The 26,209-nt window shown below is 46.0% G+C and overlaps 1 protein-coding gene across 9 annotated transcripts in view; it reads left to right on the top strand.

Annotated features, from left to right (window-relative positions):
* Positions 1-26,209, top strand: part of DENND2A (DENN domain containing 2A) — a 98,687-nt gene that overhangs the window by 48,613 nt on the left and 23,865 nt on the right. For 4 of the 9 annotated variants that reach the window (XM_069588562.1, XM_069588561.1, XM_069588559.1 and 1 more), the window contains 9 exons: positions 1,587-1,714; positions 3,264-3,385; positions 9,954-10,154; positions 15,000-15,093; positions 15,478-15,528; positions 16,634-16,821; positions 21,776-21,885; positions 23,103-23,172; positions 24,318-24,395. In XM_069588562.1, coding sequence (XP_069444663.1) covers positions 1,587-1,714; positions 3,264-3,385; positions 9,954-10,154; positions 15,000-15,093; positions 15,478-15,528; positions 16,634-16,821; positions 21,776-21,885; positions 23,103-23,172; positions 24,318-24,395 — 1,042 coding nt within the window. The remainder of the gene's footprint in view (positions 1-1,586; positions 1,715-3,263; positions 3,386-9,953; positions 10,155-14,999; positions 15,094-15,477; positions 15,529-16,633; positions 16,822-21,775; positions 21,886-23,102; positions 23,173-24,317; positions 24,396-26,209) is intronic. The other 5 variants (XM_069588560.1, XM_069588563.1, XM_069588558.1 and 2 more) reach the window with 3 other exon arrangements.

The following is a 26,209-nucleotide window of genomic DNA, read 5'->3' as shown; positions in this document are numbered from 1 at the left end:
TGTCTGTCTGTCTGCCATTCCCTGAAATGCACCGAGGTCTCTGTAACCTCAGGACTTTCTCACACGCCCATCCCTCTTTTGGGGGCACTCTTTCCCCGACTAAGTTCTTTTTATTCTTCAAATCTCAGCCTCAGTGAGTGACTTTCTCATTGAGACCTCCCCTAATGCATCCCCCAACCTGAGCTGCACCTTCCTCCATATCCTCCCAACCTGTACTTTTCTCTTATTGAACTTGTGTGTGAGCTGGTTGAACATCTGTGTTCCTCCTTAGAATGTAAGCTCTTTGAGGCAAGGACTCTGACTGTTTTAGTCCTTCATTATCAAACCCTGAGCGCAGTGCCTCCCTCAGTAAATACAGCACTGGCTACATAAATAATTAGTAGCACCACAACAATAATAAAAATAGCTGGTATGCTCAGTCACTCAGTTGGGTTCAACTCTTTGCAACCCCAAGGACTGCAGCCCACCAGGCTCTTCTGACACTGGAACTTTCCAGGCAAGAATACTGGAGTGGGTTGCTAATTCCTACTGCAGGTATAATAATACGTAACATTTTAGGTCTTAATTTTTTTGTTGGACTATAGTTGATTTACAATGTTGTATTAGTTTCTGCTGTATAGCAAAGTGAATCAGCCATGCATATGAATATATCCACTTTCTTCTAGACTCCACTCCCATATGGATCATTACACAGCACTGAGTAGAGTTTCCTGAACAGTATGTTCTTAATTAGTTACCTTGTTTGTAGATAGTAGTGTGGATATGTCAATCCCAATCTCCCAATTTATCCCCCCTCCCATGATAACTAACATTTGTTGCATGCTTATTAGGTGCCAAGGATTTTATAAACATTCTCTTTTCTATTTTTTGGATAGTCCTATCTACTGTCCTAATTACTATCTACAAATCAGGACACTAAGTTTCAGCTCAGGTAGTTTATCCAAGAAGGAAAAACTTGTGAATGAAGGATTCAGGATCTGTGTCTAGATTTATTCAGTTCTAGTGGATGTAGGATGAGGGAAGGGTGGTAATAAGCCAGGCCCCAGACAGAGAGCCAGCCATGTTTATACAGATCTCAGAGTTTGGTGGGGTGTCTCAGCTGACCTTTGGGTGTCTGATTATAACCACTTAGGTGAAAGAAAGAGGAGGTGGGACCCAGGCTTCTCCTCTGCTCTGAACTGGCCCTCACTGCTCCTTTCTGGTTATTAATGTGTGTTCTGTAGAACATTTGAAAATCCAGAAAAGCAAAATGAAGAGAGGCCATCCCTCAGTCCTGAGATAGCAGCTCTATGTTTCACTTCCTTTCTTTTTTATCTCCTCCTTACATATGTTTACTTACAAAGTGGGGTTTGTACTTAAATGTATACTCTACAATCTTTAGTTGGCATAATAGCGTAAACATTCTCACAAGTAAAAGCCACATCTCACATTTGAAGATTTTCACACTGTCTTACAAGAAACAGAGTTGATTTTGGCATTCGAAATTTTTACAAGGAAAAAAAAATTTTTATGGCATATATTCTCTGAACCAGCCTAATCTGATTTAAGTTCTTGGATTTTTTTTCTTCCCACCTTGTACAACCCAGGAAGTCCTATGAGTTTGAAGACTTACTGCAGTCTTCCTCTGAGAACAGCAGGGTAGACTGGTACGCACAGACTAAGCTGGGGCTCACACGCACTTTATCGGAGGAGAACGTCTATGAAGACATTCTAGGTAAGAGGCTGAAATGTCTGCATCAGTCTGCCTGTGAGAAGGAGGGGGAGGGAGGTGGGGCTGGCTGCTTGAAACACACACACGCTGGAGGACAAACAAGTACTCAAATGAGAAAGCCAGGTAGGCGGGTGGACGAGTGACCCAGGATGAAATACGTGAGAGAAAATGAGAGGAAGCGCTGGCGATGAATGGCCAGGGAGGCAGCGTGGCGACCGTGGAAAACACACAGGACCTGGAGCCTCAATATCTATGCCTGAATCTTGACTCTGCTACTTGTTAGCTGTGTGACATTAGGCCGGCCACTTATCATCTCTGAACTTCGTTTCTCTCATCTCTGTGCTAAGGAGGATGATAGATACTTAACAGTGTTAGAGGACTGGAGAAGATGGTAGGTAAAATATCTGGCTTGTGACAGACTCTTGGTGAATTGTAGTGATTACTGAATAAAGGAAAACTGAAGACTACCGTACTCTTTCCAAAACTGTAGGAATGTGGCAGTAACGCCATCAAACTTCAGACTGAAATGTATTTGAAAAGTAACTTTGGCCTTGCTCCCAAGAATTCTCTGATTCAAAAACAGGACTCAGATTCACAGGGCTTGTGTGCATTTAGATTTGGTGAGTTAAAATCTTCAGGGAGGATCACAGTTTCAGTGAGATGTACACTCAGACTATGTCTGCATATGTTGGGGTGGCGGGTGGCGGGGAAGAAACGAGCTGGTGAGAGGGAAAAACCCATCTGTGTGCCTATGCAAGGGGCAGATCGGGCAGACACACGCGTTCCTGCATGCACACAGTCGTCAGCACTGGAATAAACTCCTAGGTGGGAAGAAACGTGAGACTTGAAGAAGCGGGATACTAAGCCGAGCTATTTGAATTACTGCGTCCAAGCAGCCAGAGACAGGTTCCTGCCAATGCAGTAGATGTGCCAGGTCCAAAATGGATACGAGATCTAGACTCCTCTTAGTGTGTACCTGGCAGGGTAGCTTTCAGTTACAAGGAGCAGAAAACCCAGCTGAAACAACAAAGGGAGTTGGTTGTATCACGAGACCAGAACTGGCTTCTCTTCCTTCTTATCTTTCAGGTTAGCTCCCTTCTCAGCAGGTGCCCCACGATCTCCATGATGGCTGCCATCAGTTCCCCAGGGTCCCTGCCTGCAGCAAAAAAGGAAAGCCTGTCTCCTGCAAGTCCCAGCAAACACCCCGAGGTTCACTCTCACTAGACTGGGTTAGGTCCCTGTTCACCTTCAGAGTCCAGGAATGCCATGCAACAGTGGGCTTAGGCCTGGAATATGAGCCCTTCCAGGAGCGGTCCCTGAGGCCAGATTGGCTTAAGCTCTGAGACCGGGAGTGAAGCTCACACATCTGAGAATGGGGAGACAGAGACTTACCCCAGTGAAAACCGAGATCCGTTACCAAGAGGAAGGCTGAATGCATAACAAGACAACACACATCCCCACAAGGAGAGACCAAGGTGTTGGCTAGAGATCTGATAAGGAGAGCTTCCTTGGTGTTCCCAGTTTCTGATCTGTTCATTGCCTTTGACTGCAGATCCGCCCATGAAGGAAAACCCTTATGAGGACGTTGAGTTACATGGTCGCTGCCTCGGGAAGAAGTGTGTCTTGAACTTTCCAGGTTCTCCCACCTCTTCCATCCCTGACACACCTGCCAAGGTATGAGCCCCCAGAGAAACGGTGCAGGGAGGGGGTCCCCAGCACCGTGGCCTTGAGCCGGCTGGGGTTCTGGGTTACACGGGAATGCCAGGCATCCTCCCTGCAGGCTCCTGGATTTGCTCGTCAGCGGCCTGCCTCTGCTTCCTGCGTCTGGTTCTCCTGGAGCCCTCTGCTCAGCAAGGCTTCCTAAGGTAGCGTTGTAGCGTCCGGCTCAGAATTCTCCCCAGCTGTAAATGAGATAGTACATCCACGCTACACAGCTGCGAAGAAGAATGTCCTGACGCAAACTCATATATGTGTGTGAATGCGCAAGAATATCTCTGTAACGGTCGCTAAGAATGAGTTAGCAGGCACCTCTGCAGAGTTGTCTGGGTATCTAGAGGTCAGGAAGGAACACCGACATTTTCTCAGGATATCTTTTTGAACCTTTTGCAGTTTTGTACATACAGATAATATTACTGTATTCTCATACGTGATAATTTCAACACATTGCCTAGGAACTGAATTCATAGTCTTCTTTTTTAACACATGTAGTTTTATTCGTAATGATCCAAACTGGAAACAACTCCAATGTCCTTCAGTGGGTGAATGGTTATATATAGTACAGCACATTTATATGATAGAATATTATTCAGCATTAAAAAGGAATATGCTATTGATGTATACCAACCTGGATAAATCTCCAGAGAATTATGGCAAATGAACAAAGCCACTCTCATAGGTTTACATACTACATGATTTCATTTATATACTTTTGAAATGACAAAGAAACAGAGAACACGTTAGTATGAATTCATATTCTTTAACATAACATTACACATTCTTTATAATGGATCCCTGGGCACCCATTTCCCACAGTTCCTACATATAAAATCTTCTCTCCGGCTGAAGCCTGCTAACTGCCTCTGATGTCATAGCCCCAGGAGCAGCAGATGTTTTCTCTGAAGAGCCAGGGAATGAATATATGGTCTCTGTTTTGACTGCTCAGCGCTGCCATTGTGGTGTGGAGCAGCCACAGACTATATGTAAACAGTCAGTGAGGCTGTGTTTCAATAAAACTTTATTTACAGACACTGAAATTTGATTTTATATAATTTTCACATGTCAGATAAATATATATATATATATATATATTTAGTCATTTAAAAGTGAAACTGTTCTTGGCTCGTGGCCTGTACAGAAACAGGTGGTGGCCCAGATGCGGTCCACATGCTGTGCTCTGCCCAGCCCTGCACTAGGTCATTTCTGCCTCTGCCCTTGGCTCTTGCCTGGACCTCTCCCAGTCCAGTAAGGCCCAGCTCAATCATGCCTCCTTCAGAAAACCTCCAGGCCATCTTAGTCCCTGGGACTTGCTCCCCTCTGCTCTCCTGTAACACTCAATGGGCTAAGCATTCATTTTACACTAATTTGCATATTCCGTCTTATGACATCTCTTATTTTGATGGTTTGAAGTCTGACTTAAGTCATGTTGCTATTTAGTCACTAAGTCGTGTCGAGCTCTTTGCCACCCCATAGACGACAGCGCGCCAGGCTTCCCTGTCCTTCACTATCTCCTGGGGTTTGCTCAAATTCATGTCCATTGAGTCAGTGATGCTATCTAACCATCTATTGAGTCATGTAATATGTCTTAAAAATATCTCCTCAGCTAGACTATAGGCTCCTCGAGGTCAGAAAGTATGTATTTGGTTTCTTTGTGTTTCCCGTAAGTAGTTGTTATACAGTGGTTTAGTTGTTGAAGAAATTAAATGGAGACCAAATCCAGGCTACAAGTATCAGTTTAAATCCCATCAAAAGGATCTGTTTCCAGCCTAAGAAAAGAAGCCAACTTCCTCTCTAGGCTCTGCTTGAGGTCAGCATTGGCTGGCGGGCGGGGGGTATACATATAAGGCCTGATAGTCACAAAGGGAATCTTCCTCAAGAGAGTGGAAGGTCGAACCTTTCACGAAGGCTGGATCTTACTGGCCCAAATCAATTGCTACAGTACTTGACAAAACCGATTAACTGCTGTCTTCTCCTCCTATGGAAAAGAGCGTGATCATGAATAATCCGTGACAGCCAATAACTGACCAATAGTTTCTACTTGCCTTTGAAATGTGTTGTTTGTGTTTTCGCTGGAATTTGGATGTGCTCAGCATTTAGGGAATCCTTCATTTCCCTCAGTGAATGAGTCTGGCTTAGAAGAAGGCTGTCTGTACACTTTTTGATGATGGCCATTCTGACCGGTGTGAGGTCAGACCGGTGTGAGGCCTCATTGTGGTTTTGGTTTCCGTTTCCCTAATGATTAGGGATGTTGAACATCTTTTCACGTGCCTCTTGGCTATCTGTCTTTCTTCTTTGGAGAAAGAAAGCACTTATAAACAATAAGTACTAGAGAGGGTGTGGAGAAAAGTGAACCCTCTTACACTGTTGATAGGAATGTAGATTGATACAACCAGTATGGAAAACAGTATGAAGTTTCTGTAGAAAGCTAAAAATAGAGCTGCCATATGATTCAGCAATCCCACTCCTGGGAATACATCCAGAGAAAACCGTAATTTGAAAAGATGCATGCCCCAGTGGTCACTGTAGCACTTTTCACAATAGCTAGGTCATGAAGTCCATCAACAGAGGAATAGGAAAGGAAGGTGTGGTACATGTATACAGTGGAATGTTTCTCAGTCATAAAAAGGACAAAATGATACTGTTTGCAGTAAACATAGATGGACCTAGAGATGGTAGTGCTGAGTGAAGTGAATCAGACAAAGACAAATGTCATATAATATTGCTTATAACTGAAATCCAAAAAAAAAGGTACAAATGAACTTATTTATAAAACAGAGATAGAGTCATAGATGTAAAAAATGAACCTATGGTTACCAGTGGGGAAAGGTGGGGGATAGATTGGGAGGTTGAGTTTGACATATACACACTACTGACTATAAAATGGTTAACTAATAAGGACCTACATATAGCGCAGGGAACTCTGCTTAATAGTCTGCAATGACCTAGATGGGGAAAGAGTCTAAAAAAGAGTAGATATGTGGATATGTATAACTGAATCATCTTGCTGCACAGCAGAAACTAATACAACAGTGTAAATCCACTATACTCCAATAAAAATCTTTTAAAAAGGAAAAAGAAGGCTGTCACACCCAGTCTGACCTGTTCGTATCTTACTCAGTTCTACTTCAGAACAATGGAAAACATCTACCCAAAGCAAATCTGCCTGCAAAACTGGGTGATCCTCCCTAGGATCAGAAAATAAAGTCTTAGTAGCCCTTTTCTCTTTTTTTTCCCCAAATGTTTATTTATTTTGGCTGTGCCGCATCTTAGTTGCAGCTCTCAGGATGTTTGTTGCAGCAATGCGGGCTTGTTGCAGTATGCATGCAGGATTGAATTCCCCAATCAGGGATCGAACTCAGGCCCCCTGCACTAGGAGGGTGAAGTCTTATCCACTGGACCACCAGGGAAGTCCCTTAGCAGCTCTTTTCTTCCCCTTCCTGCCAAGCTAGAGAAAACCTTGGTCCTCTGTCCCTAAAGTAGTGCAACAGAGGACTTCCCTGGTGGTACAATAGATTGGAATCTGCCTGACAGTGCAGGGGACACAAATTCAATCCCTGCTCTGGAAAGAATCTACGTACCAGGGATAAACTAAGCCTGTGCACCACAGCTACTGAGCCTGCACTCTAGACCCAGAGAGTTGCAACTACTGAGCCACAACTAGAGAAAGCCTGCATGCAGCAACCCAGACCCAGTGCAACCAAAAATAAAATAATTAAATTTTAATAATTTTTAATAATTAATTTTTTTAAAGCAGTGAAACACAGTAGGTAACCCTGTCAATGAGAACTTGAAGTCCAGAGGCGCTATCCTGCAGAAAGATAACCCAGTTGTCCAATGCACATCTGATCGCCACTCATATTTGCAGGCCGTTGCGGCCTTTGTGAGTCATCAGGAAGACCGTGCGTCATGCGCAGTCCTCTGCTTTCCCACATCTGGGTGTCTGGTTTGTGTCCCCGTCCTCGGGCACAGCCGCAGACCTCTCCACCACCTCCATTAGCGCTCCAGTATTCATGGAGTGTCTGCCACATCTGGGCTGCATCTGGGACTTAGAACTTACTGAAGCAATCTTTCCATGACAGCCTCCTCTGCCAGCCACAGAAGGGTCCTAAGACATCTTGGAGGGGTTGGTTATTTAACTAGATTGTGCCTCTTTCTAGTAGAAAGGTGAGGAGTGACTGGACAGGTTTTCTTCAGACACTAGAGACATGCAGCTGGGGGCCGATGCTGATGCTTACAAACACGCGAGGCAAGCTCCTGAGAAGGGGCTGTTTTCTGTTCTTGTTATTCCCACACGTAGAACAGCACAGCGAATATGATAGAAACTATTTTTTGTAATAAAGGAAACCTAATGTTCTTTCTTGTGTATTGACACTTAAGGGGGAAAAAAATCACTGGTTGACCTGGGTAGCTCACCCACATCATCTTCCACCAACAAACCATCTGTCACCTCGTGTGGCTATGTAGGGGCAGTGTCTGGTCAAATGTGCAGGTCTTAGAGCTTGACTGCCTCTGTTCAAACTCACGTAGACCGCTTGCTAGTTGTGTGACTGTGGGCAAATGATCTTATCGCTGTATATCCGTATGTCACTGGTAAAAGTCGGGAATGATAATACACTCCTCTGAGATGGTGAAGGACAGGGAAGCCTGGCGTGCTGCACTCCATGGGGTCACAAAGAGTCAGACATGACTGAGCGACTGAACAACTGAGGGGTCTTGTGAAGGTTAATCAAATTAATTCTTGTATACCACTTAGACTAGTGCCTGGAGCATAACTATTATTTATGTATGTTTGCTTAAACTATAGAATTAGGCTTTCAATATATGTCCTTTTAAAAAATTACCTCGTTTTCTAAAAGCAGAACATTCTCATTGTAAAATTCGTTTTAAATACCAAGAAGTGTAAATTAAAAAATCATCTGTAATTGGGAATTTGTATTTTTTCTTTATTCTCACCCGTATTTTTTTTTCTAAAACAGATGGTTATTATGTATATATGTGTGTGTATGTGTGTGTGTTTTAAAAGCCTTTTAACCATTGCATGTAATCCCAACACCCAGAGAAGACCACTGTTGACACTTTGGTTTACTTCTTTCCAGACCGTGTCACACTGTGTGTGTGTGTGTGTGCGTGTGTGTGTACATAAAAAAAGATTTGGGATGATATCATATATACAGTTCTTTCGTATATACTTTTTTGCTGCTCTGTTACATTTATCATGAATACTTCCCCATGCCATTTATTTCTTTTAAAACTGATTTGTATTGCCTGCAAGGTATGCCATGGTTTTAATATAATGCCACGGTGGTACGTTAGTGTAATGTCCCCAGTGGTCAGAACACACGTGCCTGCCTCTGTATTCCTATGGGTGTATAGTCTGAGTGTTATGTGAATGTGTGTACCTGTGGACACAGGATAACAACTGTATGTGTGTGTGAATGGCATCCCAGTGCTCCCTGGGGGAGTCTTCTGTAAGTGAGCGGAGGAGTGAGGTTGAGATAGGTAAAGATGAGGTGGGATATTTTATATCAAGGACCCTCTGAGTTCCCTGCTGTTGGCCTCCTGGGGCAGTAAGACAGGGACATGCTAGGACTGGAAGGGGTTAAGCCACCAGCCACATTCAGACAGGAAGGGTGAATGAACCCTGGCTGAGTCCAGGTCAGCTCCGTCTTCGAGGCTCAAGGCACGTAGCTTCCTCGCCACCCCCTCTTCCCTAAGGGGGATCAGGGGGGAAGGGATAAAATTAGGAGACTGAAATTGATACATACACATTACTATATGTAAAATAGATAACTAATTAATAAGGATTCACTTTGCTGTACAGCAGAAACTTAACACAATGGTATAAATCAAGTGTACTCCAATAAAGATTTCAAGAAAAAAAAATATTTCTTCAATGGCGTTTTCATTTTTTTTTTCCTGATGAGTGAAGCTAAGAATCTTTTATATGTATCTGAAAATTATTATATTTCCTTTTCTGTAAACCTCCAGTCCTTATCTTTTGCCTGTTCTTCTTTTGAATTGTTAGTCTTCTCATTAACTTGTAGCATGTATTAGGAAAAAATGAGTTCTATAAATCGCAGATTTTTTAATTGTTTTTTTGTTGGCCTTTTGACCTTAGAACAGCTCATTTTTAAAAATCAGATATTGAGGCTCAAAGAAGTGAAATTCCTTGTATTAGAAGGAATTTCCCTTGCCAGTGACAGGGATAAAGCTAAACATAAGTCTTGTAACTTCTAGTACATGGTGTCAGAAAGCCTCATTTGTAAAGGTATGGCATAGAGCCAGGTGAGTTTCCACTTGTCTAAAAAGAGAGTGGATTAGACTTGCATCCTTTATCATCCTCATTTTCCATAATTGGATGATAAGTGTTTAGGCCCTTAACAGCATAGACGACCTCAGTGTACCCTTGGGGACTTAGACGAGCTTCTCCTCTGGACCTTCTTGGTCTCCGTCACTGGCAGCACCGCTTATCTCTCAGGGGTCTCTTTGTATTTATTTGCTCTTCTTTCTTCCTCTCCCCTCACAGCAGTCCTTGTCCAAACCTGCCTTTTTTCGGCAAAATTCAGAAAGGAGGAACTTCAAACTGCTGGACACAAGGAAGTTGAGTCGGGATGGAACTGGGTCCCCTTCCAAAATCAGCCCTCCCTCCACCCCCAGCAGCCCTGATGACACTTTCTTTAACCTCGGGGACCTGCAGAACGGCAGGAAGAAGAGAAAGATACCCAAGGTAAGGCTTGCAACAAGCTTCGTGTTCAGGAGTGCACCCCACATCCACACTTCCTTGCAAAGGAAGGCCGCAGAGGAGTCTGGGCAGAGATCAAATCACTGGGCCCTCCCACCTGCTTCACCACAGGCCAGGTAGACTTGGGGAAGCCAGCAGCTGAGCTAGCTGGGCCTTGGTCACAGTAATTGGGGTCCTGTAGGGCTTACCAGGTGGCGCTAATGGTAAAGAGCCTGCCTGCAATGCAGGAGACACAGAAGGACACACACGGTTCAATCCCTGGGTGAGGAAGATCCCCTGGAGAAGGAAATGGCTACCCACTCTAGTATTCTTGCCTGGAAAATTCCATGGACAGAGGAGCCCGTCAGGCTACAATCCATGGGAATCTCGAAGAGGCGGACATGACTGAGCGTGCACACACACAGCCTTCCTCTTAGCCATGTCTTTCCCTGCTTAACGACTCTCATGATCCCAAAGTGTGTTTCCATTGCCCAGCCTCAAAAAGGCCACATCTCCCTCCTTCATGGCCTGAAAAAGCAGAGCCCCATCCGTGGTACTCTGACTCAAACTCCATCACCTCCCACTGCAGAGGGGCACCACATGGAGCCTGTGCTCTGAGGGAGCTCTTGTCAGAAATGCATCTTTACTGGGACTTCCCTGATGGTCCAGTGGTTAAGGCTCTCTGCTCCCCCTGCACGGGGCGCAGGTTCAATCCCTGGTTGGAGAACTAAGATCCCACGTGCCCTGTGGCGTGGCCAAAAAAAAAATTAAACAATGGAGGGCTTATGTGAACAAGGTTCTCCTCTCTAAAACATACATATATTAAAATATATATATATCTTTTCTGGCTCTTTTCAGCTCTGAAGGCAAAACAGGCCCAGTGGCTTGGGTGTGCATGAACTGTGGCTGCTCTTTCTTACATTGGTGTTATATTTCCTTTTGCTCAGTGCAGCCCCTGCAGTGCCTGTCATTCTATGCTGGACACTTCGGTACCAACTTCCTACAGGAGCTTTTTTAAAATATATTTTAAAAATGTTTGTTTTTTGGCTGTGGTGGGTCTTTGTTGCTGCACATGGGCTTTCTCTAGTGGTGAATGGGGGCCACTCTTCACTGCGGTATGCTGGCTTCTCATTGCAGTGACCTCCCCCATTGCGGAGCATGGATTCCAGGCACACGGGCTGCAGTGGTTGCAGCTCTTGTGCTCAGTAGTTATGGTGCATGGGCTTAGTTGCTCCAAAGCCTGCGGGATCTTCCCAGACCAGGGGGATCGAACCAGTGTCCCCTGCATTGCAAGGCAGAGTCCCAACCGCTGGACCACTAGTGAAGCCCCCACTACAGGAACTTTTAGAGAAGGAATTCTTCATTTCAGAGTCTGCAGATGGACTTCAGAGGATCATGAAATGCATTAAATCGTGTGAAGCTACATGGATGAGTTTGAGGGGATACAAGGAAGGGAGGTGGGTTGTCTATAGGTTTCATCCGATTTTTCAAAGTGACCCATTGACCTAAAAGTCAAAGGACCTTTTCACCAGCTGGTCCCTCCTGACTCAGTTTGGTTCATCAGTATTTTGAGCTATAATACCACCTCCATCGCTTTCATTCTTTTTCAAGTGAAATTAAGTCACCTTGATAATCAAGAGTGCATCCTGAAGGCTAAGGGCAGTCAGAGTCAGGTGACCTAACACCTGCAGCCTAGCGGTTGGGAGAGGGCAGAGAGGGCCTGGGGCAGGACTCAGGGCTCTCTCCCCTCCTGTCTCCTGGCTCTGCCTTGCCCCACCCAGGGCGCAGCGCACATTGCACGCTGATCATCAGTGTCTGCTGGATGGGTTCCCACTAGCATGTGGGTCCCAGTCTCCTTCACCCCTGGCAGAGTCGCTTTCTGTCTCCTTTCGACTGTCTCCGAGTCCCTGCCCTGTGCTGTCATTGTGGCTGCTCGTGGGGACCCCGAAGTGTAGGGTCTTGAATCACCCTTACTGCGCCTCTTCTCGTTCTAGCAAGGCTCACACATCTCTGTAATGTCAAAACCCTGCTATTGTGGAATAATTGCACAAATGGCCAGTAACATCTATACAACCTCACCATTATTTTAGCAAATTAAACAGGAACAATCAAATGAATCAGCTTTAGGTTAAAAGAGCTTTGATACAACTCTTAAGTTTGACTGTGGGATCTCTTAATAAGTACTTAAACTGTGTCTTCTACCACCTTCATATTATTTTATTATTTAGAAAAGATTTTTTGATTAAGGAGAGGAAAATATGTGTGCATATATTATATGAAAGTAGAGAGGTAGAAAGAAAAGTAGAATTATTTCTGTCACTTTCTATGTGTTTAATTTACAAGCAGCAGTTAGTATATTAGGTATATTAGTATATTAGGTATATAATATACCTATTAGTATATTGCCTGAAATTAAAGTGAGTTGCCACCCACTTAAATAGTGCCCAGGCACTTATTCCGATAGGCTTTGACAGATATAATCAAATCTGAAAAAAAATCAACTTTGACAGATACAATCAAATCCAGAGAAAAATCACCGTGTTTTAGCTGTCACTTTCACAACAACAGCAAAATCCTATTAAAACTTTAATCATAAAGGTGAAGTACACAGTTCTTCAAAGGAATGCTTTTTTTTTTTTAATTTTTTGGCTGCACCACAAGGCACGTGGGATCTTTGTTCCCCAACAAGGGATCGAACCCATACCCTTTGCATTGGAAGCATAGAATCTTAACCACTGGACCGCCAGGGAAGTCCCAAGGAATGGCTAAAAAGAAAACAAGTGACTAATTATAGTTTATTCTAAGTTTCATGAATCCTCAGTTCTGTCACTTGCTACTTAATCTTAACCTAGACTTACCGTCACTCTTGAGTATGAAGCTTCTTTCTAGATGCTATGAATCCTTTTCTTGAAGTCCAGGTTTCTTTTTCAGGCACATTCATGACTTCCAGATTTTGACCCTTAAAGCATTTGCTGTCCAAAACCCTGGCTGTTGTGTTTTGATCTAGCAAGAAGGACTTCACGGTCTACTCACAACTGATGAGACAGTGGGTTGGTTGGCACTCCTTCAGCTGCCTCTGCTGAACCGTGTAACACAGAGTCCCTTCTGGAAGCGTGGATGCTCCCCTTGGTTTCTCCCACCTCGGCCGTAAGAGGAATGAAGGTCCCGGTGGAGGAGGGGAGAGAAAGAGACACTCCTTCCCTGTATTCTCCTAGCAACCCTGTACCTTCATTAACGCAGCAGCTGAAACCGAGCAGCTGTTTACTCGGCAGTGTGATGTCCTCAGGATTCATGAATCACAATGCTGTCCTTTCTAATGAAAAGCTGAGCTCCCCGCTCAGCGCACATGGCAGGTTTGTGTGGAGCCCTGTTTCTTTGGCAGCCACCAGAGCAGAATTAAGTACCACATGACTCTCTGAAACACACCATCTTCCAAATGAGGTTATAGTTAAAAATATATTTTCCAACTTAAAAATGGCTTCTAAAGAGGCCAGTACTTCTAGTACAAAACACTTTATTTTTTTTCAGAACACTCAAAAAAAAATCATCTCCTGTTAAAGTTCAGTTATGTGACAGCCAGAGAAATGGGGTTAGTGTTGTATCCTACCAGTCAGATCATGCTAGAAAAGAAGATACGGCCACTTCAGGGGGGTGTGCTCTCAAGGAGATGGCGGGCTAGTGAGAGCAAACAGAAAGAGCCACCACATGGCAGGGGTTTGGGGGTGAAGGCAGAGGCCTCGTTCAGGTGGGAGCCAGGGGGCACAGGTGTCCGGAGATGCAGCAGGGCCGTGTCAGGAGCGCTCTGCAGAGCTGGGGGCATGGACCCCAGACCCACCACAAGGAGACCTTGAGGATAAGCCCCCCACGTCCTGCCAGGCCCATGCTTGTAGAGGAGCCAGCGAGCTCCTTTAGGGAATAGATCAGAAGAGCGGAGGCTAGAGATGGGCATTGGCAACTGTGCCCACCTGGTCCCATCACCCAGTTTACCATAGCACATCCCTCCTGTTCTTCCCAACGTACAAAAGAATTTCAAGCTTTGCAAGGTAGCTTACAGCCAGCTCGCCTTTAACATCAGTAGTTGGCTCGCCTCGATTATGCATGGGTAGACCTCCCTTTTTCCCAACCAGGTAAAACCCAGAAAGCTTCTGCTCTTGGAAGTTACAGGTGATGCTGTAAAGCCGGACAGGAAGTGACGCGGGGGCCTCCATCACCCAGCTCTGCTGTAGTCAGCCTGGAGGTTGTGCCGCTTAGGAAGGCATCTGCTGAGCAGCTCAGCTCCTGAGCACCAGGGTGGTCCTGAGAGGCCTCCGCCAGTCTGCAAGAAGGACAGTGTGCTGGGGGCCAGCCTGGCTCCCTGCTGACCCGAGCTTGGACTCAGGAGCCACGACAACCCTGCTCCCTTCCTGCTTGCTGCTCAGACGCACTTTGGCATGGTTCCCATGAAAGGGGGCCTGCCTGGGAACAGCTTTTTCTCCTGTCTCTTTCTTTTCTTGCTTTGTTTTGGGGGCAGAGGCTCCTTCCCAAACCACACTGAGATGGCACTGTCAGAAGGGGCACACACGAGTGAAATGGCTCCCTCTGTGTCTCTGCGGGATGCATTAGATTCAGACAACACCACCCCACCCCACCCCCACCAGAGAGGCTGGCTGTGCTCCTGACGGGTCAGGCTTCTATCTGGCTGAGAAGAATGACTAAAAGACGCCAGCGGGCCAGTAGGACGTGTCTCCCCCACCTCCTGCCCCCAGCCCTGGCCCGCCAGGGTCCTCAAAGAGAATGGGCAGCGAGGGCATCCCAGCCCCTCTCAGGGAGGAGACTGCTCACACAGGCTTCCCTTCTCCCCATGTGTGGCAGCTGGTATTGCGAATCAATGCCATCTATGAAGCCCGGAGAGGAAAGAAACGCGTGAAGAGGCTGTCCCAGTCCACAGAGAGCAACTCAGGAAAAGGTAGGGGCCCCGTCACTGTTCCTCCTCCCCCAAGAATCTGAAAACAGAATCTCCCTTCCCCTCTCCTTGTCCATCCATCATGTCAGCCCAGGGCTGCATGCTCTGACCTCAGCAGGGGAGCCACCTTCTTTGTTTAATTTGCACGGAAGGGACCAATATCTTTGACTGGATTTGCTAGAGGTACTATCTGAAGTACAGCCAAGTTAATCTGGAAACACATGCAGTTGGACAAAGACATAGTTTGTTCATGACCTTTAAACAGAAAAAAAAAAAATGAAAACAGCCCCTCTGAACTGGAACTCTCGGATTTGTGCTACCACATGAAAAAGTTTCCTGCATTAGAAAGACCCATGTTTGCAATTTTTTTTTTTTTTTTTGGTCTAGTGACAGATGAGAACAGCGAGTCTGACAGTGACAGCGAGGAGAAGCTGAAAGGTGAGAAGAGCCGTTGTGCAGGGTGTGTGTTGGTGACGGGGAAGGTGCGAAGGTGGCGCTTCCTGCTGAGTGTGAGGGCACACAGCGTCCTTGCAGGAGCTTGCTGGGCAAGGCGTGGATATCTGAACTCAGCCCGGGTGGGCCTGTCTGGCCCCTGAGCCTCTGGCTACACTCTAGAGACTCAGGGTAGCTACCGCAGCGGTGACTCCCTGTCCCCGCACCCAGGCATTATGGGTGTTCTTCACACCTGTGAAAGGTACAGCGTGCTGGCCTGCGACTCCAGAGACCTGGGGCCCTTGCCCTACTCCTGTAAAAGGGCTCTGTGATCTGGAGGAAATGATCGAGATCCAGGGCCTGTACTTCCTCATCTGTTAGATGAAGTCGCTGAAATTACTGGTCCCTGTGGACCTAAACCTGGTGATCTTAGTCTAGGTCTCAGTGAGGTTTGTACAACTTTTCAGAACCCCAGGGGCAAGCCAGCGAACGCTGTAGTCCAGGAGCGAGGTGATGGCAACCCACCCATCGGCTCAGTGGCCCTGCCTCTTCAGCCTCTGACACCCATCTGGCTCCCTGACCCATCTCGGGAGTGAGGCCGACCATCTGCAGCGCACAGAACGGTCGCAGGAGAGAAGGCAGATGGGAGTTCTAGACCAGGCAGGTCTCTGCCGCTTGAGCCACACGGGATGTTTACAAAGCTCCCAGCTCCAAAAGCTCTGGGGTCTGGATTTTGTCACAGCCCTCAAGAGGAAAGGTAAAGGAAGTGACTGAAGGGAGGAGTCCCCACCCCATCTGACACAGGAACCCAAGGGTCACTCAAGCCGCTGCCCCAAGTCCAGGCAGCAAATCCATGGTGGAATGGAGGCCCCACATTCCAGGCCTCTGCACCCAATTAGTCTGGCGGCGGGTTGCTACTCCTAGAACTTTGGCAAGAATCCCCAGTAAAGAGCTTTGTACTAATTTGTTAAATGTGGAGACGCTTTTGTAGGATTAGAAAAAGTACTTTGAGCTGGGAATTCCATAATGTGTCACAGCTCTGTGCAGTTCAACATTGGGAGTGAGTCATTTTCAGGCGGTCCTCCGCTGTCTCTCTCTGCTCCCTCTCCAGCCCACAGCCAGCGTCTGGTCAACGTGAAGTCACGGCTGAAGCAGGCTCCGAGATACACGTCCCTGGACCGGGAGCTGGTCGAGTACCAGGAGAGGCAACTTTTTGAGTACTTTGTGGTCGTGTCCCTGCACAAGAAGCAAGCTGGGGCTGCGTACGTGCCCGAACTCACCCAGCAGTTCCCACTGAAGGTACAGGATGGGCCAGGCTCTGCGGCCTGCCGTGGACTGCAGCATCCCTGGGAAGATCTTACTGGGACTCATGGTTCAGGGAGGTGTAGGAGCCCAGGGAACATTCAGTGTCCAGAATTTCAAAAATGGGTCCTAATTAAAGTATATTGATTAAAAAAAAAAAATGCTGCTGGAGAATTTGGGAGATTCGAGGGGTGTGAGATGCATGACTAAGTTCAGTTCAGTTCAGTTGCTCAGTTGTGTCCAACTCTTTTCGAGCCCTTGGACTGCAGCACACCAGGCCTCCCTGTCCATCGCCAGCTCCCAGAGTTCACTCAAACTCATGTCCATTGAGTCCGTGATGCCATCCAACCATCTCATCCTCTGTCGTCCCCTGCTCTTCCTGCCTTCAATGCATGACTCAAGCAGGGACAGACTTGCTTCCTGTGGTCACTATGCTGACGGTACCATTCTATCCACTCTCCCCATCTCCTTATCCGGCCACATCTCTCCCCAGCCCACCCTAGAAGCTTCTTCCCCATCAACTGCACAAGGAGTGTCACGTTTGTGTCCCTGCTGCACATGCCCGTGTGCCCTGTGTGCCTCTGTTTTTGTGTGCACATGCAAGAATCCTGTTCTGTTCTCACATGGGTCAGTCCTGTGTGGATTTGGCTTTACCATATATTAACGTGAAAGTCGCTCAGTTGTGTCCAACTCTTTGCGACCCCATGAACTGTAGCCCGCCAGGCTCCTCTGTCCATGGGATTCTCCAGGCAAGAATACTGGAGTGGATAGCCACTCTCTTTTCTGAGGGACCTTCCCAACCCAGGGATTGAACCTGGGTCTCTTGCATTGCAGGCAGATTCTTTACTGTCTGAGCCAGCAGGGAAGCCATCCTATATTATTAATCATGGCTCCTAAAATGAAACGGCGCTCAATAAAGCCTAAAGTGGCATGGCCTATCATAGATAAATGACCCACAGGCTTTGGCATCAGTGATAGAGAGCTTTCATCACTTTCTAATGCAGCTCAGCGAGGATTTACTGAGACCCTATTACATTGCAGCTGGGGCCCCAGGGGATTACCAAGATGAGCAGAAGTGTTTCCTGTCCTCGGGGAGCTTACCCTCTGACAGGAGGGCATGAGAGACTCCAGAGACTCAGGAGGTAAAGTGTGCCAGTCTCTGTCCAGTGCACACAGTGGTGCTCAGAGACGGAAAGAGGGGAGGGCGCTCATGTCCTGGTCCCCTCGGAGCCTCCCTTCGCTGCCACCACCCAAGCAGAACCCCGGCATCTGCCAAGACCTGGGGCTCGGCTGTCCCTCTCCTCCTCCTGAGCCACCCTTCCTTCCGTTCTGCCCACTGGAGACCAGCAGAGCAGTCGCGTCCTCGGCTTGGAGTTTAGGACGGAAATGTGTGTAAGGGAGATAAGCCATAGGCACCAGCCTTCCACACGGGCACTGACTCACTTCCTCCATCTCCTCCAGGGGTGATCCCTGAAAACCTCAGTGCTATGTATGCCCACATTTAGTTGGGGACCTCACAGAGCAAGCACCAAGGCACGAGGGACGGGCCTGTTATTTTATTTACTTCCCTCAGGGCCTAGCACAGTGTTATACATACGGTGATGCTTAGTGTTCCAGGAGTAAAGTCAGTGTCCCATGAATGAATTAATGAACCACCCTAACTATCAAATGCCTGAGTTTCCAACATGGACTCTCCAGCCTCCTGCTGCTGCTGCTGCTGCTGCTGCTGCTAAGTCACCTCAGTCATGTCCAACTCTGTGTGACCCCATAGACTCCCCCATCCCTGGGATTCTCCAGGCAAGAACACTGGAGTGGGCTGCCATTTCCTTCTCCAATGCATGAAAGTGAAAAGTGAAAGTGAAGTTGCTCAGTCGTATCCAACTCTTAGCGACCCCATGGACTGCAGCCCACCAGGCTCCTCCGTCCGTGGGATTTTCCGGCCTCCTAGGCATCACATTAAAACTTTTGAGTGGAAAGTTGTCTAAGTCACTGTGGAAAGGGAGACTAATACAGAAATGTTTAGAGAAAAAGTCATCTCCAGTCCCGCAGAGGTCCTTGTTGTTGGCATTTCATTGTCTTTCTCCAGTCTTTTCTCAGAGTAGAATTTTCTTACAAAACTGAGGTCGGACATTGGGTAATTTCCGTATCATGTTTTGTAAACCTATCATTATTTACAAACATATTTCATACAAATTCTAAAACATCATTTTTGAAATTCCATAATACCACATTATGTGGGTATACCCTGATCTATTTAGCAGCTCTCTTTCTGTTGGAAATGCATCTTGCTGCCAGCTTTTCTTTAGGTGTTTATCTTTAATGTTCTGGTGATCATTCTTTGTAGACATTTTTGCATGCCAGGCTACTATATATTATCTCCTTGCCTTCACCTGCTCGCTCTGTCAGAAGCCCCTTTTTCTTCTTCTTTCTCCTCATTTTTAACTTTTTTTCTTGAGTTTCATCCCCCACTCCTATAGACACATTGATCAAGGTTTCAAATCCATATTTGTGCACTAGCAATCCTGCCTGCCATATTCCATTAAAATGCTTGACACCTCACAGTTCTCTTTCATGACGCCTCACAGAGATCAGGCTGTTTCCCAGCCATCTGCGATTGATCATATTTGTGAGAGAGCTCTCTGTGTGTCTCTTCCTGTAACTGTGCTCCTGTGTGTGTCCGAGCACGTATGTGCACATGAGTTGATAACTTGTATGTTGATGACAGTGTGTATATGCATACATGTGTATATATATATTTGTGGGTGTCGTGCATGTGGTCTGAGGGCGGGTGTGTTCACGTGGTGACTGGGCCGTATTGAAAGCACTGGAACTCACTCTCCTACAAGGCTTGCTCTTCAGTTCTCTAATTAATGCTGTTTCCACTATGGAAAAATGTCATTGTTCCTTCCTTTGGTGTTATTTGTTGTTTGGGGTCCATCACTCTGTGGTGATTAATGATCCCCCCAACAACTACACCCAGCTGGTATTCTTTGCAAGACTGTCCAAGGGTAATCAAAACCTATTGCTTTGGCAACAGTCTGAGCTAGTAAATTGTCAACTCAAAGACTGTTCCAGTACCAGTTGGAATCTTCTGAGTCATGGATGAAAGAGAGAACCATTGTACAGTAAAGAAAGAGTTTATTCTGAAGAAGAAAGACTGAAGAACAATTAATGACTGGCTCCAAGTCTACCTGTGGTGACTGTGCTTCATTCATCGATAGTTGTCTCAAGTATTAATATTATATTAGTAGCAGCTTTAGTTAAATTTGATCTGGCCGAATAAGGATCATACTAGAAGTGGGTTTTCAAGTTGAAAGCCATCAGCCCAATGTCCTATTCCTTTGGATGCTGTCTTCAGAGACCTCTTCTCTCTGATGTTTCATGGCCTTGGGAAGGCTTGCAGATCCTCTGTGAAGGAGTACCATTCGCCAACAGACCTCAGAAACTGCAAGACTGGTTTAAGGTGGTGCTGTGCTAAGTCACTTCATTCGTGTCCGATTCTTTGCAACCCTATGGACTGTAGCATGTCAAGCTCCTCTGTCCATGGGATTCTCTAGGCAAGAATACTGGATTGGGTTGCCATTTCCTTCTCCAGGGGATCTTCCTTACCCAGTTGTCTTACCTGAGTCTCTTAAAAAGTCTCCTGCATTAGCAAGCGGGTTCTTTACCACTAGGGCCACCTGGGAAGCCCTGGTTTAAGGTGAAGGCTAATGGAAAGGTATGAGAAACAAAATAAGAAATTGCGGACAACAGTATAATATACTGTTGTATGCTTAAGACTTTAAGTTAGATGCTACAGTTTCCTAATTTTAGAAATTCACACTCCACTCAGTTCAATTAGCTGATATTTTAGATGACTGAAGGCAATTTTATCATGGTTTATTTTTTCTTTAACTGTTTATAAGGAAAATGTAACAAGTGTAAACCTATCAATAACAACACAACAAAAAGCCAATAATTCCTCCCAGCACTTTAGAAGTACCAATTTATAAGCAAACTATGCTAATTATAAACTTTTTTTGTGTGTATCCCAAACTTTATACCTAGAGTGCCTTTTTTCAGTTGAGGCAAAAAGAAAACACGTGGCATAAAACTCAGCATCCCAGCATCTCCAGGTGTACCGTACAGTGTGGTTAACTACAGGTGCATTGCTGCCCAGCAGACTCCCCAGAATGGAGTGCTTTTTGAAGCAGATACCCATTCAGACACAGAACAAGCAGAGTCACGGTTTAAATATGATCTCTAAAGTCAGACTTCATCCATTCGCTCCATTTTGAAGTGAGATGGTATTCTTCCAGTCTGTGATGTGTCAGTTAAATCAGAGCGCAAGAAGACAGAAATTAAGATCATTTTTATTCTTTCCTGGATTCCATTCTAGCTGTGTGATCATGGACAAATCACTTAACTTCTCCGGGCTTATTTTCTTCTAAGAATGTCAGACTTGTGTCTAGTTTTCCTTTAATTCTGATATTCAAAGACTTCCTGAAATGAATTAAATTTCACCGTATAACGTAATTTACCTGGATGGATTCACTAAGAAGGGCTGTAAAACATCTCTGCTGAAATTAAAGAGGGCCAGCTTTGCCTAGGTCCAGACATCAGATGACTAGATTTGCGGCTCTGCCTTGCAGATTTGTGAGTCTCGGATTCGGAAGCCGTTGCTATGACAGCTCTTCCTTATTGATTAAAATGCTTATATTCCAGAATGTTAGGCATAGAGAACATTTCTCTAAAGCACACTATTTTTTTCTCCCTGCTCCCCACATAAGACTATAGTTGAAACTGCCCTGAGGGAAAAAATAACCTAAGCCTGAGCTGCAAGCCCTCCTCAGCGTGGAAGTTAAGGCGACAGTTATGATTTCAGGGCCGTGGGGGCTGTGCGCCTGTCGAGCGTCTGTCTTGCTTACACCGGGGCTTATTCTTCAACATCCTCTCGCCCTCCTCCCTGCAGTTGGAAAGGTCGTTCAAGTTCATGAGAGAAGCTGAGGACCAGCTGAAGGCCATCCCCCAGTTCTGTTTCCCCGACGCCAAGGACTGGACTCCGGTCCAGCAGTTTACCAGGTATGTGCTGGCGTCTCCCCGCCCTCCCCCGGCCCCGCCAAGACTGAAGTGAGAGCTAGAGAGAGGTCGTCCATGGCAGACCCCGTACGTAAGTCAGTCCTACTGTTAAGTGAGCCTGACAGATTCGAGTGTATAAATTTCCCCCACGGGTGTTTGTAAAGCATGACTGAAGACAAGACTTATTTTGCCAAATGTGCAGGTTCCCAGACCTCCCACTCCATCTTGGAATGTGTTTCATAAGCTGACGTGATGGGCAATAAGGTAATTCGTAGTCTAAGAAAACCTTGTCCAGTGCTGTGAAAATACTTCTTCAGCAACACATCCAGCCGTTACTCAGATTGTGATCAAGTTTACATTTCTGCTTTAACCCATATTGTTGGGTGGAAGTATTTTTTTATCAGAGGTCTCAACAACTGACCAAACTCAGGAGGCTACAAATCCTAAGTGTTCGAGGGACACTGAGTACCTCGAAGTTGGCCCAGCAGTCTTTAAGGACAGTCACAGCCTCAGTGCCCAGGAGAGCTGCCCCATGGGCAGCTCCAAGAAGGGCACCACCATTGCCTGCTGCTACCCAGCTCCCCCCCAACACCCCCCAGTCTTGAGTCACTCCCAGGCTCACCCCAGGAGAGGACCAGTGGCTACTGTGTCTGTTCAATGGGATGGCCCAGGTGATAGGATTATATGAGGGCTGAGTGTGGAAAGAAAAGTCCTCACTTCCTCTCAGGACACAGTGACACTTGAGATCCCCGTGTCCCTGACAGAGACTGGAGCCACAGCCCAGAGATGGACGGGCGGGACAGGGAGCCGTGCTTTCCGACAGCCTCCTCCCGAATGTCCCCTGGTGGCTCAGCACAGTGCTTTTGTTCTGTTTTGTAACACACTTCCTCTTCTTTTTCCAGTTGCTTTAGATGTGAGGTTAGGTTGTCTATTCCATGTTTTTCTTGTTTCTTGGGGGAGGATTGTATTGCTATAAACGTCCCTGTTAGAACTGCTTTTGCTGCGTCCCATAGGTGTTGAGTTGTAGTGTTTTCATTGTCATTTGTTTCTGGAAATTTTTTGACTTCCCTTTTGATTTCTTCAGTCACCTGTTGGTTATTTAGAAACATGTCGTGTTATCTCCATGTGTTTGTGTTTCCTACAGTTTTTTTCTTGTAATTGATACCTAGTCTCATAGTGGTCGGAGAGTAACGCACCTCCTTTCATTTTCCCAACCATAGTGAAACGTTCTCGTTTGTCTTAACTGGAGAAGATGGGAGCAGAAGGTTTGGTTACTGCCGAAGACTGCTGGTCAGTATCCCCTGCTCTCCGGCAGCGAGAGCTCTGTGTGGAGCCCCCACTGGCTTCCTAGGACCTCATTCGCCACAAGCCTCATTCGCCACAGGCCACAGACAAGAGGTGTAGCGAGTTTATCAGGGCCGTTAAACACGGGGAGGAGTGTTCGGGGGTCCACATGAGCCTCACTGTGGATGGAAACACTGTCTACCTCCCTTGGAAAGGAAATACTTTCTCCACTGTTTTCCCTGCCAAATAAATGACCATCCCCCCTTAAGGCAGGTGTCCTTTCTAATAAAGTGTGCTCAACAGACTCTGAGAGCTTAAAGAGAGCTTTCATAATAGTGGTAAGGGCCCAAGAAGGATGGCTTTTTGGTTCATGACACAAATACTTTAAGTGTCTCCTTCAGAACATTAACCTTTAAAAGTCAGAAACTTACTTCAGTGAGATGAGTATGCCAAAACATTTTAGAACTTGTCTTTTTGAGGCCCGTGTTTGGGAGTACCTTCAGTAGCGGCAAATCATTTTCCACTGAGAGCATATTTTAGTGCTATTATGCATAGGCTAGTATAGCCAAGAATAATGTGTGGCACATAGCGGCTGCTCAGTAAATATTTGTTGAATTAGTGAATAAAAAAAGTATGGATGATAATCGAAAAAGTTAAGTGGGATAATCAAGTCTGTTGCTATAATTACTTTGGAGTGTAAGTATTGAGATTGCTTTCCTTTTTTGTTTTGAAAATTAATAGTTTCCAAAAAGGATTTGTAGAAAAGATTTCTCATTTGGAGTTATAATCATTATAAGGAATAAATAAGTTATTTGAGAAAAACCACAGTGATATGAGTAATGTGAGTAAACAAGTTAAGTGATATGAGTAAACAAGTTAAGATTCCTCATTTTATGGTTCCGTGGGCCACATTGAGCTCCTACCGTGTGCACAAAACTCTTGATTTGGTCCCTTTGGGAGAATTTTAACACATGTCTATGCAGCCAGAAGTGGTTCCACCTGTAAGACGGGGTATTGGTAACTGCTTACCTTACTGATTTTCAAAAACCCTGGTGTGTGGAAACAGTCAGCACCATGTTAAAAACATCTGGGGTCTTTCCTCCCCTGAGACTGCTCACGCTCATAATCTCCTTGTGTTTCACTCCCAAAAGCCTGGCGGCAAAGGAAAGCGTCTCCCTGAAGTTTACTGCATCGTGAGCCGTCTGGGATGCTTCAGCCTCTTTTCAAAGGTGAGGACTTGGGCCCCAGAGAAGGGAGGGAGCATGTGGGAGTTGCAGGGCCCAGGAGGATTCAGGAGACGCCCCACCTCCCAGGACTTTTTATCTTCTTACTCCCCAACCTGTTTTCCTTGCCACTTCTTCCTCCTCCCTTCCCTGAGCCTCACTGAGATAATCACTGGGACAGGAAATGAATGGATGAAGGTTGTGGCCCAGAAAGTGAGGGAGGGGAAAAGGACAAATTAATTGCAGTTGAGGATGGAGGGCAAAGGCTCTCCCCAGAATGTTCCAAGTGTTTTACATTCCCTCTCAGAAGCATTATCTTTTGCCACATTGTGTGTTGTGTGTGTGTGTGTTATGTGTATCTGTTGTGTGTGTGTGAGATTTGTTATTGTAAGACGACTCTAAGTCTGTCAAAGTGAAAGTGAAAGTCTCTCAGTCGTGTCCGACTCTTTGCGACTCCATGGACTATACAGTCCATGAAATTCTCCAGGCCAGAATACTGGAGTGGGCAGCCTTTCCCTTCTCCAGGGTATCTTCCCAATCCAGGGATCAAACCCAGGTCTCCCACATTGCAGGCAGATTCTTTACCAGCTGAGCCATAAGGAAAGCCCAGGAATACTAGAGTGGGTAGCCTATCCACTTCTCCAGTGGACCCAGGAATCGAACTGGGGTCTCCTGCATTGCAGGCGGATTCTTTACCAACTGAGCTATCAGGGAAGCCCTCTATCAAAATCTTAGTATAACTTGGTCCTTCGTTTTGGAAAATGAAGCAATATATCAGGACGTAGGAATTGCCATGATGAATTGGCTCAGCCACCCCAGTATTCTGGATTGGCATAACTACTATGCTGTCTGATGCCAATCTCAAAAATTAGGTATAACTCAACATTTGTTTCTTCTGTTAACGAGACATAAATATTTAATCTATACATGTATTTTGAGTCCTTAAGCGTGTATTTCAGTCCAGGTTTTCTTTTGGAGAATTGAAGTCCTGCATCTGCTGTCTGTGGATGAAAGCCCCACTCCCTCGGCATTCTGAAACAAAATTCCCGCTCCTGCCCACCCCATCCTGAGCTCAGAGGAAGCCTGAATTAGAAGGATGCAGTGTGAGCTCTGGCTGTGGTAGAGCTTGTACTTGTACACAAGTCTGAAGTAATTAACGGTACCAGCGTCACCTTAGTCATGGCCTTTGCTCCACGTGAGAAGGTAGTCATTGAACATTACAGTCAGGCACTCACAAGCTCTGGCTCAGATTTGCATTGCTGTTCTTGCCAGTCTTCATCATGGGTTTGTTTCAACACGGAGAGGAGGCTGTAGGTCAGAGACCCCATTGTGAGAACGCTTATGAATCTAGGGGTAAACGGCTCCTGCGAGGTAGGCCAACCTCCAGCAGCAGCTCTGACGTTCACATAAGCTGCATTGCTACGTCGTGGGCAGGAGATGCAGAGCAAGCGAACATCCTAACATACTTGTGTGATGCACAGTCCTGCATTTTCATGTCAGTTTTGTGACTGTGAATTTTTTAAGAATATAGTATGAAGACTTGCCGAAGACCACACAGCAAATATTCAGCATAGAACCATAGACAGAGCGTTGGCTAACTAATTCCAAGACCTCAGGCTATTTCTAGGTGAGTGGCAAGGACCATTATGGCAAATTGTCCTTCAGTACAGACAGAAGGATGATAGATAAGCACAGCTTTCAGAATCTCTGAAGAAAGCATAAGTATCGTTGCAATGACGCTGTGTTAACAAACCACAGTGGCTTAAAGCAGCTACCATTGACTCCCACAGAGGGACAGGGCTCTGGGGTTCTGCTCTGCT

Source organism: Ovis canadensis, chromosome 4 (genome assembly GCF_042477335.2).
Source record: "Ovis canadensis isolate MfBH-ARS-UI-01 breed Bighorn chromosome 4, ARS-UI_OviCan_v2, whole genome shotgun sequence".
NCBI classification, from domain to species: domain Eukaryota; kingdom Metazoa; phylum Chordata; class Mammalia; order Artiodactyla; family Bovidae; genus Ovis; species Ovis canadensis.
Note: the sequence above shows the minus strand (reverse complement) of the source record. Positions and strands in the feature narration are given on the sequence as shown.